This window comes from Condylura cristata, unplaced genomic scaffold (genome assembly GCF_000260355.1).
Source record: "Condylura cristata isolate star-nosed mole 26May11 unplaced genomic scaffold, ConCri1.0 scaffold00024, whole genome shotgun sequence".
Lineage (NCBI taxonomy): Eukaryota > Metazoa > Chordata > Mammalia > Eulipotyphla > Talpidae > Condylura > Condylura cristata.
In genome coordinates this window covers 26,905,285-26,918,067 of record NW_004567125.1, presented here as the reverse complement: position 1 = coordinate 26,918,067, position 12,783 = coordinate 26,905,285, and the positions used below count along the sequence as shown (strand labels likewise).

Sequence of the window (12,783 nt, the reverse complement as noted above, 5' to 3'; positions counted from 1 at the left end):
CAACTAGCATTGCTACTATTCTTGGTTGTTTTGATTTTGGAGAGAAGGAAAAAAAAAAAGACTACTTTTCCCAGTAGAAAAGCAGTTCAGACCTTGAAGAGACATGTGGGAGGAAAATCTTACTAAGTTAAAATCTTAATAATATTATTAGAAGTTAAAATACTTCAAACATAAGTAATTCACAAGGAGCTAGAAGAATGAGATTAATAAAATTGTATTTAAAAAGTTTATGTGTACAGACAAGCAGTAGAACTCTGCTTCATCTTGGAAGTGCTAGAGGGGTCTATGAGTCTACATTTGTTGCTGCAGGCTTGATTAGACTTCAAGTTTGAGAAGGGAAAGCAGTCAATTTACAGTTGGGTTTCATACTGTATTTTACTCAAAACAACCATAAATTTTACTTTTTCGTGTTTTAATCAGATTTTTTTTTTAAAGATTTATTTATGCATACAGAACTGTGGTACAGGCCAGAGGTGCGGGGGGTGGTGAGGAGATTCACCAGAGATAGAGTGGGGAGCAGGACAGGCAGATCTACAAAGTACACTGCTGAGGGGAGCAGCGGGCAGGTCAGGAGAGGTCTGCCACGCCATGTGGACCACCTCACAGGCAGGGATCGAATTCATGCTGAAGTGGCTTTAGCTTCTTAGTGCTGAGCTTTTACCGCTGTACCACCAGAGAGGGCCCTAATCAGATATTCTTTTTGTATGTTTTATATCTACAGTAGAATTTTCAGTAAACATATTCAGTCAGTTAAGAAAGCATTGCAGAATATTTTCAGACAAGAAGATCAAGCAGTGACATAAAGAAAACCTACTTTTAATGATCTAGAATTTATATAACTTGTAATTGTGTGGCCTTAATTTAGACTGAACAATCAAAACAGCCTAGGTAATGCAGTGATACTTCCTGAAGCTCATTGCCAAGAGTCTTAAGTTTCTAAATCCTAATCTTAATAATGGTGAAGTGTGATGATGTTGAGCACTTGTTAAGCCAATAATTTACAGACAGTACTTTACATACCTTACCTCATTTAAGAAAACAACCCTGTGGGAATTGATATTTCCTCTTTTTGTAGCTAAAGAAACAGGCTCAGAGTTGGAAATGACTTGACTGGATTACACAGATAGTGAATGAAATAATGTGAATTCAAATCAGGCTTGAAGTTGACCACAAAAGTTGGGGGGGAGGGAATGGAGCAGGGCGTAGGCATCCATTCTGGAAGCTGGCAGGTGGTATGTGGTTTAAAATCAGGCTGTCAGTGACTGAAGAGTAAGCAACTTTTAAAGTGACTATTGGTGAATAGGATGATTTATTTTTTAACTTAGAAACCAGATTCCAGTAGAACTCACCTCATATCACTGTAGATCATGCCTTATATGTTGAGAAACCAATTAAGGGGCTTAATGATGGTTGTTTGCAAGTCCTAGTGGTATTTCAATGTGTCTAAAAGAGTATATAAGGTATATAAAGTTTCCTTATAATCAGGCACTTGATGTTTTTTGGTTTTAGGTATCACTTTTTAAAGATACGCTTCAAAGGAATATTTGGCTTATGTTACTTCTAGTAGTACTTAAGTATCTTAATTTGCTTTTAGTAACTAACACAGTAACTCATTCTCTTTAACTTATTAAAAAAAACTTTATTTTTATAATTTTCTTTTCCTAGGTATTAAATAAAACTAAAGAATTTGAAGATGCAGTGAGGAAAGTTTTAAGAGATGTAAATTTAGATAATGATGTAGTTGTATCAGTCTTTGAAACAAACATCAGAGTTCTTGGGTAAGTATGTAAAACACTAATGCTATAATCTTAACAACTGAAATGCTTAGGGGCAGTATACTGTTTATATCTTGATGGTAATAAAGCAAGGAATTTTTTATGTTTAAAAGATAAAAAAGGGATATTATGAAACACAGAGACTATGGGATGGCCTTCCATTATATCAGTCACAGACAGCGACAGGCTTTGGAAATAGTTGTAGACTCAAATCAATGGTATGTTGTTCTAAAAAGGATGTGGGTTGAACATTTGCATACCAGCAATATCATAGGTTTTTCATTAGCTTACATAGTTTATCAGCCTTAATCAGTACCTCTTCAAGCCAGATGAAACTGAACTTACAGGATCACCTCTAAACTAACAGTTTGAAATGCTATTGGAATATTTAAAAAGTGCAGACTGACAGGATTTATTACTTCCGAGTTTCAGCATTGTTAACTTTTATTTTTTAAAGATATATTTTTATTCATACAAGACAGGGGTGTAGGCCGAGGTGTAGGGGTTGAGAGGCTTCACCAGAGAGAGAGAGAGAGAGAGAATGGGGGGCAAATCAGGCAGGAGAGGTCTACTGTGCCAGTGGGGTCAGCTCTCTGGCCTGGGATGGAACTTAGCTGCAGTGGTTGCTGGTTGCTTGGTAGTGCTGAGACTTCACCTTTTGCACCACCAGGAAGGCCCTCTCTCTGTTAACTTTTTCTATTTCATGACTATTTTTATGTTATTGTCATTCATTTCATTTTGTCAAAGTATGTTTTATTTTCATTTTAATGTAAGAAATAGTTATGTACCTTTTCAGAGTTTATTAATCTACATTTAATACAGAATGGGAAGTTTTTTTTAAATGTTACACCGCTAAAAATCTCATGATAGTATAATTAAATTTAAAATTGGTTAAAACTAAATGTATAAAATTATTAAAATTGAAGTAATTTCTAGGATGTTCTTTATTTTATGAAAACTTAAGGTACTTAAAAGGGGCCACTTTACAACAGACAGAATATTTTGGTTTCTTAAAATACTGGCTATGGAATTATTTTGGTTTGTATTGACATAAAATGAATAGCAGAGTTAAGTAAAGAATTAAGTTCTTTTGTGGTCTTACCTTTTGGTGCTAAATTGTTGATAACACGATACTCACGTTTATTTAGGTTATTGTGATTTTTAAGTTTCTGTAAGATGTGGATGATATTTCATCTCTGTGATTGTAGGGGTCTTCTGGGTGGACATTCGTTGGCTATCATGCTGAAAGAAAAAGGAGAGTACATGCAGTGGTACAACGATGAGCTTCTCCAAATGGCAAAACAGTTGGGTTACAAACTTTTACCAGCTTTCAATACTACCAGTGGCCTTCCTTATCCAAGAGTAAGTATTTCTAAAGAACATGGCAGTCACTTGTACTTCCTTTGCTATTAAAAAAAAGGAATGTCTGGCCCTCCCTGGTGGCGCGGGTTAAAGCACAGCACTGAGAAGCTAAAGCCATTTCCGCATGAGTTTGATTCCCGCCTGCCCTGGAGGTGACCACATGGCGTGGCAGACCTCTCCTGACCCGCCCGTTGCTCCCCTCAGCAGTGTACTTCGTCAATCTGCCTGTTCTGCTCCCCACTCTGTCTCTGGTGAAGCCTCTTGCCACCCCTGAGCCTCTGGCCTGTACCCCAGTTCTGTATGTACAAATAAATAAATCTTAAAAAAAAAAAAAAAAAAAGGAATGTCTGTAATCAGAGCATTGTTCCTTGCCAGCTTTGAGGCCAAAAAAAAAAAAGTTTTTCCAAGTTCTTTAACAAACCTATATTGACATTTCAGTTAGTTTGCACTTGAGTAGAGGGATGATTTAGATTAGCTTAGGCCTCTTATGTGTCACTGCAGAACAGGTTAGGTTATGCCACACCAGGATTTGGGCAGAAGAAAGAGATGCCACATCAGGATTTGGGCACACAATATAGCTGAAGAAGTGAGAGTAGGTGTTAACTCTCAGGAGAAGAAGATAATAACAGAATACAGGACAGGTAGTGGATGAGAGGGAAGTTGAACCTGTGAAAATGAAAATGTTCAGAGACGATGAAAAAAAACTATAATATTATCTGACCTTAAAGAGAGCTTGTAAAAGAAGTGGTCTAATAAGCATTGGGAGAACAGGTGTAAACAGAGCCTTGAAGGATGTAATGTGATAATGTGACAAGTGAATGGGGAAGAAGTGTTCAATGAGGTGAAAAGTATGGACTACCCATCCTGAGATTTCTCTCTGCTCCTTTGGTAGTTAAAAGAGAATTGGCAGCAGAGTCAGTTGAGGGAGCTTTGTGTTTTTCTTCCTAAGAAAAATTTTAAAGCTGAGAAAGGAAAACCTTTGAAAAGTGGAAAAGAACCCTTTATCCTGATTTACTTCATTCTTTACTAACACTGTTAATTCTTAGCCTCTTTCCAAGTCAGTCAGTCAATATCAACCTAGTTGAAATCAATATTTTATTCCTGAGTTTTTGTAAATACCAATCAACTCTTCTCTATACCTCAGAGCACTTGAAAAATTAATCTTATTAAAACATAATTCTGTTAAATTACCCTCAAATTTTTTAGTGACTCTCCCTGTGGTACTGCATGTCCTTTAACTTATAGGAATTCTTTATTCTTTGGTGATAGATTTCCTTCCTAATGATCATTCCATTTCTTTTAACCCAAATATTCATCCTGGTTCCCCAAAACACCAGTGTTCTGTTGTTTTTTTTTTTTCTTCCATTTCTGTGCTTGCCATTTCTATAGAAATGCTTGTCATATCTATAACCTAGAATAACTTCTCTACAAATACATATCAAATAAGATTTATTTTCTCCATCAAAGCATCTTTGAAAAGAGACAGCCTGATCTATAGCAGTGTTTTTCAAGCTAGGGGTTATAGTCCATTGATTTACGCATTGACTTGGTGAGTTATGATGATTATTTTTTAATGAAACAAACTAGTATTAAATCTTTTACTATGTAAATTTCTGGATTTTGACATTTTAAATAGCTTTCCTGTGAGCATCCTTTTTATTTCTTCCTCGGGATAAATTACAGGGAGAGGAAACAGTCTCAGAGTAGAAATGCTTTTTAAGACTTTGGGTACTTGTCGCCCACTTGCTCTCCAGACAGACTGTATAAAAGTTCACAGTCGTATGTCATTGTATTGTTGCCAACTCTGTCTACTTTGCCAGATTAATGAGGGCAAAAATGGAATTGTTTTCATTTTAATGCTTTGCTTATTAGTGTGGTTAAATTTGTTGATAGTTCAGTTTAACCTTAGCATATTAAAATTACAAAGAAAGTTACTCTAAAAAATCTAGACATCTATTTAATTGTGTTTACTGTTAATATTTTTTAGTTTTGTTAGTAATGGAGATGTTGAAGTCTGAGGGATGTAGCATTTCTCCATTTTTGCCATAAAATGAGCAGGGAGGAATTGAGACAGAAGATAAATAAGCATTATAGTAAAACAAAGGAAACTTAAGTACTGTTACTCTCTGGGTGTGGAAATTTAAAAATTCTTTCTTAGCGGAGTACTACAAGTAGACAGTACTTTGCCATCCTTGCATAATGCCCATTTAGAAAATGCTACTTTTATCCAGGAAAATTTGCTCAACCAGCGTCTCAGGCTTTCCTAATGGATAGTATTTGCATTGTTATTTTTAAATAATAGTTTATTTTTACATATTTTTGTGCTTTTTCCATCTCAGTTGCATTCCCCTTGGGTTGCCCATCACCCATGTGCCATCACCATAGTGCATTGATATTTTTTAACTCAGCATAATTTGCATAGATATGCTAACATAATAGTTAATGGTCGTTTTTAAAACTCACTTATAACTCCTAATTAGTCCATACTTAATGCCACTTCCTCAAAATTGCAGTTAATTAAAAAGCACTTTACCAGCTTTTCATTTAAGACCTCTTTGCTGAGGTTATATTGATGATTATTTTTCATAAAATATAGAATTAATAAGATTGTGTTATGACTTATACATATTTTATGGATTTTCCTTTGTAGCAAATAGATAATGTGTATAAATTTAGCATAAGGAATTTAAAACTTTACCTTTCAGTAATAAAGGGATCCTTTTTGGTTAAATGTAATGAGTTCTGTGACAAGGTTGCTTTCAGGGGTAGGGATAGTCAGGAAGGACTTCTTGGAAGAGGTAGCATTTGGGATGGCTCTTGAAAGATGAAAGATAAACAAAGAAACGTATTTCAATAAATCACGCAAAGGAAGGAGAATAACTGAGACCATGGCATTGTACAGAGTAAGGCCTTAAAGTTTAGAGGCCAGTTTTACTGTGAACGTAAAATTCAGTTGACTGTTGTGAGTGAAACGCTGTGAAATGAAAGATTTGTCCACTTAAGTTGACTTTCCACAGTAAAGGAAATCGGCTCCTGGTGCCTGTGAAGTGGCATTAAGTGTGGACTAATTAGGAGAGGTGCTGTCAAGCCTGCAGATTGTACCAAGGAGGCCATAGGGACAATACATATTATACAGTGAATGAATATGAACAATTACAAAGAGAAAAGGGTTTTTTAAAAAAATTTCTTTGTGACTTGGCAACACAGGACCAGGAGGAATCATGTTCCAAATTCCTGCCAAATATAAAACCTTTGTTATACCGTGATCCCTTTTTGTCTTAAGCCTGACAAGTGTACAGAGCAATCTGCTCCTTATTTGTAATTTCCATGTGAATAAATGAATGTTACCAGCAGTGCCCTTTCTATCCAGTCATTTGGAGCCCAGTCTCGAGCACCGGAATCTTTAAAGTCAGGATACCCATCTGCCCAAAAAAAGCACGGAGCCCTTCCTTGTTTTGTGGAAATGACCAGCAGTGCCCCTGGGGGCAGAAATGTATTTTTAGTTTGTATTTGGAAATTGTTTAATATTATTCTTAGCATACAAGATTGTGTGTGTACTACTATAATATAGATATATATGGTACTATGGATGTTCTGTGTTGAGAAATAGTACCTTTGCATCATTTTGTAGTGGTCATCTTAGAACAGTGAAAACTAATTTAATGCAAAGAAATAATGATTCAGTGTTTTCTTTATTTTCTTAAGGAAAAGATGCTAGAAATGGAAAACTTTTATTCTCGACTTTTATTTGCCTCTCCTTTCCTATTGCTCCCTGGACTTTGCCATTTTTAGTTTGCAACTACCCCTAATCTAGTGTATTTCCTCTTCTGAACTTTAGTTAATAGCATTTGTTGTTACCTTTGTTTGGCCCTTAAGAATGACTTTCCATTGTTAGTTATCTACTCTGTCAGTCTTATTTGTTCTGTCTGTATTTTGTGTTCTTGAGGGTAAGGACTTCCTTAATTTCTTTGTTTCTTACCATAACATCTACCACATAATGGGTAATTGTTATTGATCACTTGATTGTAATAATTAATAGAATTAACCAGGAAATCCATTTTTCACTGTTGACTCTTAGGGCAAATATTCATAAAAATTATTATGCTTTAACTATAATTAATATAGTTTTTTTATTATTAAGGTAGCCTCATTTTAAGTTCATTATTCTTAACATCAGTTTGTATAGCTAGAGATACAGGCAGCATAAAGAGACAGAAGATTTTTTTTTCCAGTTTGGTCTTGGGGCAGAACTACCTATTCTTACAGAAGTGCAAATGGTAGAGCCTGTCGGTGATCCACTCCCTATGCCTCATCTACATTTCGCTTTTGTTGTCTGTATTTCTCTTCTCACTTAGAAATGCCTAGTCTGTTGACTAGACACTGTTAAGGTAATGGACTTACCTAGCAATTTATTTCTACAGGTAGTTGAAATACAAATTTATTTATACTCCTCTTTATATATGAATTTGAATAATAACTGACCCATGATGTTTTGTATTTAACTTTCTTGTTTGTTCTTATCTTGAATCTTAGGCACATACTTTTCCTTTTGTTGTTTATTTGGACTGCAGAAAAGATTCTAGTTTTAATTGCTTTCTGGTTTTGGTTCTAGTTAGTCCGAGTTTATAGTATAATAGTGATAGTATTACTTGAGTGACTTTGAATTATAAAAAAATTAACTCCTTTGAAAATTTTTCTTTCTGTGATTTGTTAGCCTGTCATGTCAGTAAAGCAGTATACTTTATTTCAAAACTTTTAAAACTTGTGAACCAATTTTAATCACTTCTTAAGTATATACCATAACTTGAATCAGTTTTTGTCTATGAAGGACTAATACAGTACTTTATTAAATACTACTTAATGTCCTTTTATTAAAAAGTAAGATCACATCTGCATGCATTTTAATTTAGTTTGAACCTTAAACTCTGAAATACAGATGCATTTTCAGGTAAGAAAAGTGAGGCTGAAAGACGGTGAGATGTACAGATACTGGATGTCCAGAACCTTTTTCATAGGTTCTCAGTTAAACCTCATTTCTTTTAGGGCTTGCCTAGTTTCCTGTTCTCGTACACCTCTTTTCAAACTATCCAGCAAACACATTGTTATAGAAGTTATTTTTCTCTACATAATTATTATAATGGTCATGAATTTTGATATCATCGAGGAAGGAACTAAATTAAAACCATTTACCCAGTGAATATTATGTGTTTAGTATATACTTTTGTAGCTGTTAATTGGAAAGTCATAAGGAATATCAGATTGAATTTCACTGTTGTTATGGATTATTTTAATGCTTTCATAATGTCTTAATTGAAAATTAGTTATCCAGAAGTCATTATCCTGATAATCTTCTAATTTTATTTAGATTAATTTAAAGTTTGGTATCAGAAAACCAGAAGCTCGAACAGGAACTGAGACAGATACCTGTACAGCTTGTGCTGGTACCTTGATCCTTGAGTTTGCTGCTTTAAGTCGATTCACAGGAGCAACTATTTTTGAGGTTTGATTTTATAATCTTTGATTTCTTGGGTATCGGGAATACTTTGTTTTCATTGGTCAACTGTTAGGATTATCAGTTGGAGAGTTATTGTGATTTTAGTGAACTTATTGTCTATGTTCAATCACATGGTTTTTAATTGTCAAAAACATGGTCATTGTGAGGGCATTATAGAATATGCACTTTGCATTTTGTTCACAAACTGTAAATAAATACTTAGGTTTATTCTTTGAAATTTTTTAATTATATGAATTTGATACTACAAATGTCTTGTATGAAACACTATGTGTTTTCTAAGTGGTCTTTGCACTTCTGGTATCTTCACTTACCTCCAAAGGAAGATTATTTATTATCCAAATTTCCATATCCCCTAAGTGGTATATTATGGATCATGTATCATGCTTTTTATTTTATCTAATTTGTTTTAGGTGTGTCATTGGGGTTCAAGAGTAATACAAAACATCCTTTTTTTTTCAAATTTGTGAGTCAGGAAAATGTTTTTTAATTCAGCAAATGGTACATACAGAGCAAGCAGAAATAGGGAAAATATTCCAATTTAAATATATATGAGAATTTACATAAAAGTTTTGTAATAGGATTTAAATAAAATACATGCATAGCCTTTGTATGTATGTATGTATGGGCAAAGTATCTTAAGGAAAATTTGTAATATTCAGTTTAATTTTTACTTTGTACCTTGTTGACTGATAATGTCCCTTTTTTGTATGATCACATTTTAATTTAATTTGAATTACACATGCTTTTTAAGTTAAGTGAGGCTGAAAGAGGATGAGATGTACAGATACTGGGTAAATTGGGTAGACCTAAACTAGAATCCGTGCCTTCCTGAATTCAGAACACATACTCTTTCCACTGGGCTACTTTGTATTCATAAGTGAATCTGTTGAATCAAGTTATGGTGTTTTGTTTTTTTTTTACGGTACAGTAATTTATTGTGAGAAAAGCAGCCTGATACAGTTAACAGAGCATTGATACATGGTTGTATAGTCCGTGGGCCAATTCCATCCATAGCCTGGCTTTGTAAAGTTTTGGAACACAGCTGTCCTTTGTTATTGTCTATGGCTGCCTTTGTGCTATGGTGATATAGCTGAGTAATTGTGTCAGTGACTGTATCACCATAATGCCATAAACGTTTGCTACTGACCTTTGTTAGAAAATATTTGCTGGCCCTTGGTGGCGCAGCGGGTTAAAGCACAGCACTGAGAAGCTGAAGCCACTTCCGGATGAGTTCATTCCCGCCTGCCCCGGAGGTGACCACATGGTGTGGCAGACCTCTCCTGACCCGCCTGCTGCTCCCCTCAGCAGTGTACTTTGTCGATCTGCCTGTGCTGCTCTCTGCTCTGTCTCTGGTGAATCCTCTCACCGCCCCTGTGCCTCTGGCCTGTACCCCAGTTCTGTATGCACAAATAAATAAATCTTTAAAAAAAAAAAAAAGAAAATATTTGCTGACTTTTGGTGTAATGAATAAAAAGACCCAATCCTTATATTAATTAGTTGTCCTATAATTCAGTAGACTTCAGTTAAATCTTTCACTTCACTGAGTCTGTTTTCTTAACTATAAGAGTAAGGAAATAGAAGCTACACTATTTAGTTAAGATTGTAACCTACTTTGTTTTTAAAAATTAGCATAAATAGGTTGAATTGAGAATTAAAATTGTTCTGGACTATACTTTTAAATAAATCTCCAAAATAACAGATTGATTTAATGGGATTTTTTTCTTTTATAGAACTACTTCTGTAATGCTAAGTAAACTTATGGTTTGAAAATTAATTTTAACTTAGACATTCTGTACATTTCCTTTGCTTTTTATGTTTGGTAAAATCCTTTAATTCAAATCTAAGCATTTGATCAGAAATCATTTTAATTTAGTGTCCATCAGGAAGAATAAATGATAAAAGAAAAATGTTGCAAAGTTACGTTTGATATTGTCATATTAGTACTAGTTGATTTACTTTTCATTAACAAAGTTGCATGCTGTTTAAAAGTAAGGCCTGTATTTCCTGTTTATGTTTTTGAAGATCACATACCAACTTTGAAATTCTCTTTCAGTTTTCTAAATATAAAATTTTTGCTTTGCATTTAAATGATGGAAATTATTTAAATACATTAAGGGTAGGTAAACATGGATGTGATTTTAGAATGAGATCACTGCCACTAAATAGCATTTTGGGAGTCATTCTTTTCATTTAGAATTGATTGATAAGAACAAATATACTACTTGTAAGAAAATCTATTGTACATTATAAATGATTATCTTAGAAATTGTACTTGAATCTTAAAATACTTAATGAATCTTTGATTTTTGCATCTTTGTATCCTCTTGTTCTAAGACCTGCAGTTCTTTTTAAGTTCAACTTTTTTTTTTAAATTATAGGAATATGCAAGAAAAGCTCTTGATTTTCTTTGGGAAAAAAGACAACGAAGTAGTAATTTAGTAGGCGTGACCATAAATATCCATACTGGAGATTGGGTACGAAAAGGTATGTAAATTGAACTTTATAAATCAAGCCTTCACATCCTTAGAATAGTTGAGAGTAGTTTTTCCTATGTTGAAATTACCTATGGGACAATATAATGCAGTTTCTCACAAAATTTCTGGGATTTGAACTAATTGAGCCATATTGTCTTTGATGCCAAATAATAGTATATTTATTCTGGATGATTTATTATTCTATATCAAACATTTGGCATGGCATTAAAGATACAGATTGATTTATGATAGTTTTATGTCCAAATGACCTATCGCATCCTAACTTGAGTTGCAGTTGATATAATTTAACTTACCTAATATCATAGCTTAGCCTAAGCTACCTTAAACGTGCTTGAGCACTTGTATTAGCCTGTAGTTGGGCAGATCATTTTACACAGAGCTGTTTTATACTAAAGTATTTAGTATTTCATAATTTGTTGAATACTGAACTAAAAGTGAAAAGCAGAATGGTTTTACAGGTTGTCACCTTAATGTGCACAGCTAAACATGCTTAGCCTAAACAATATTTGAAGTGTTGGCTTAAAAGGAATTCCTGGGTAATGGGTATGCTACAGTAGCAGGGTCGTCGTCATGTCTACTGATTAACTCATTTAATCCATGTAACAATTTTAAGGGTTTAGTACAACGTCTGACATATGCTATACTTACTGCATATGCTATACTTATTAACACTTATGAAGTAAGTGTTTACTAATGAGATACTAGTCTCTTTGACAGTTTCACTTCTGGGAATCTAGTTTGAGGAATAATACAAAATGTAGAAAATTATTTGTTTCTAAAGATACTTAATTTATAAAAGCAGGAAACTTGGAAAGAGTAGGCATAATAATCAATATAGCTAAAAAGTCATTTTACAGTAGCCTCCCATTTTCTATGGTGATTTTGCTTTCTTTATTCGTTTATCCATTGTATCCAGTATTACACACAATGAGATTTTTGAGAGATCATATTCATATAACTTTTATTTTTGCTATGTATAATGATAATTGTTCTATTTTATTATTTTTATTACTATTTGTGGTTTCAGGCAATCCACTGGGTGTTTTGGATAAGGGGGAGACTACTGTTCATCAGTGTTGGAATACTGATTTATTAAAAAGAATTAGAATCATGGGGCAAAGCATATAGCAAAGTTAACATGAACAAATAATATGTAACATTGTGTAAAGAATATGATTTTGTCTTCATCAGAGTGCCTTATAAAACAAACATAGGCCAATGGAAATACATAAGAATATTCCTAATGAATTGCCTTGTTTATACATGTTCTATTTTCTAAAAGGTTTGTTATTAAATATAAAATTTAAAAACTACATGTACTTAAGTAAATGAAAGCAATATATTACCAATTTGAACATATTAAAATATAACTATTTCCTCTCTTTAGTATTATATAAAATTTTTATAAGTTTTATTTAAATGTTCCTGAACTGTAACTCCTGGCTTCTGAATCCCACAGTTTTTATTTATTTTTACATCATTTTGTACATTTTTTTTTCCATCTCAATTGTAATCCCCATCACCATGTCTCCTGTGTGCCATCACCAAAATCATGTGCACTTCCCTCCCCCCCCACCCCGTTTTTGATCCCATCCCCCACTCCACCCCCGCAAAATGTCTCTGGTATATGGTTGTT

At 33.8% G+C, this 12,783-nt stretch overlaps 1 protein-coding gene across 9 annotated transcripts in view; it reads left to right on the top strand.

The window, feature by feature from the left end:
• Positions 1-12,783, top strand: part of EDEM3 (ER degradation enhancer, mannosidase alpha-like 3) — a 64,179-nt gene that overhangs the window by 19,528 nt on the left and 31,868 nt on the right. For all 9 annotated transcript variants that reach the window (XM_004688566.2, XM_012729227.1, XM_012729228.1 and 6 more), the window contains exons 5-8: positions 1,666-1,778; positions 2,984-3,137; positions 8,503-8,637; positions 11,031-11,136. In XM_004688566.2, coding sequence (XP_004688623.1) covers positions 1,666-1,778; positions 2,984-3,137; positions 8,503-8,637; positions 11,031-11,136 — 508 coding nt within the window. The remainder of the gene's footprint in view (positions 1-1,665; positions 1,779-2,983; positions 3,138-8,502; positions 8,638-11,030; positions 11,137-12,783) is intronic.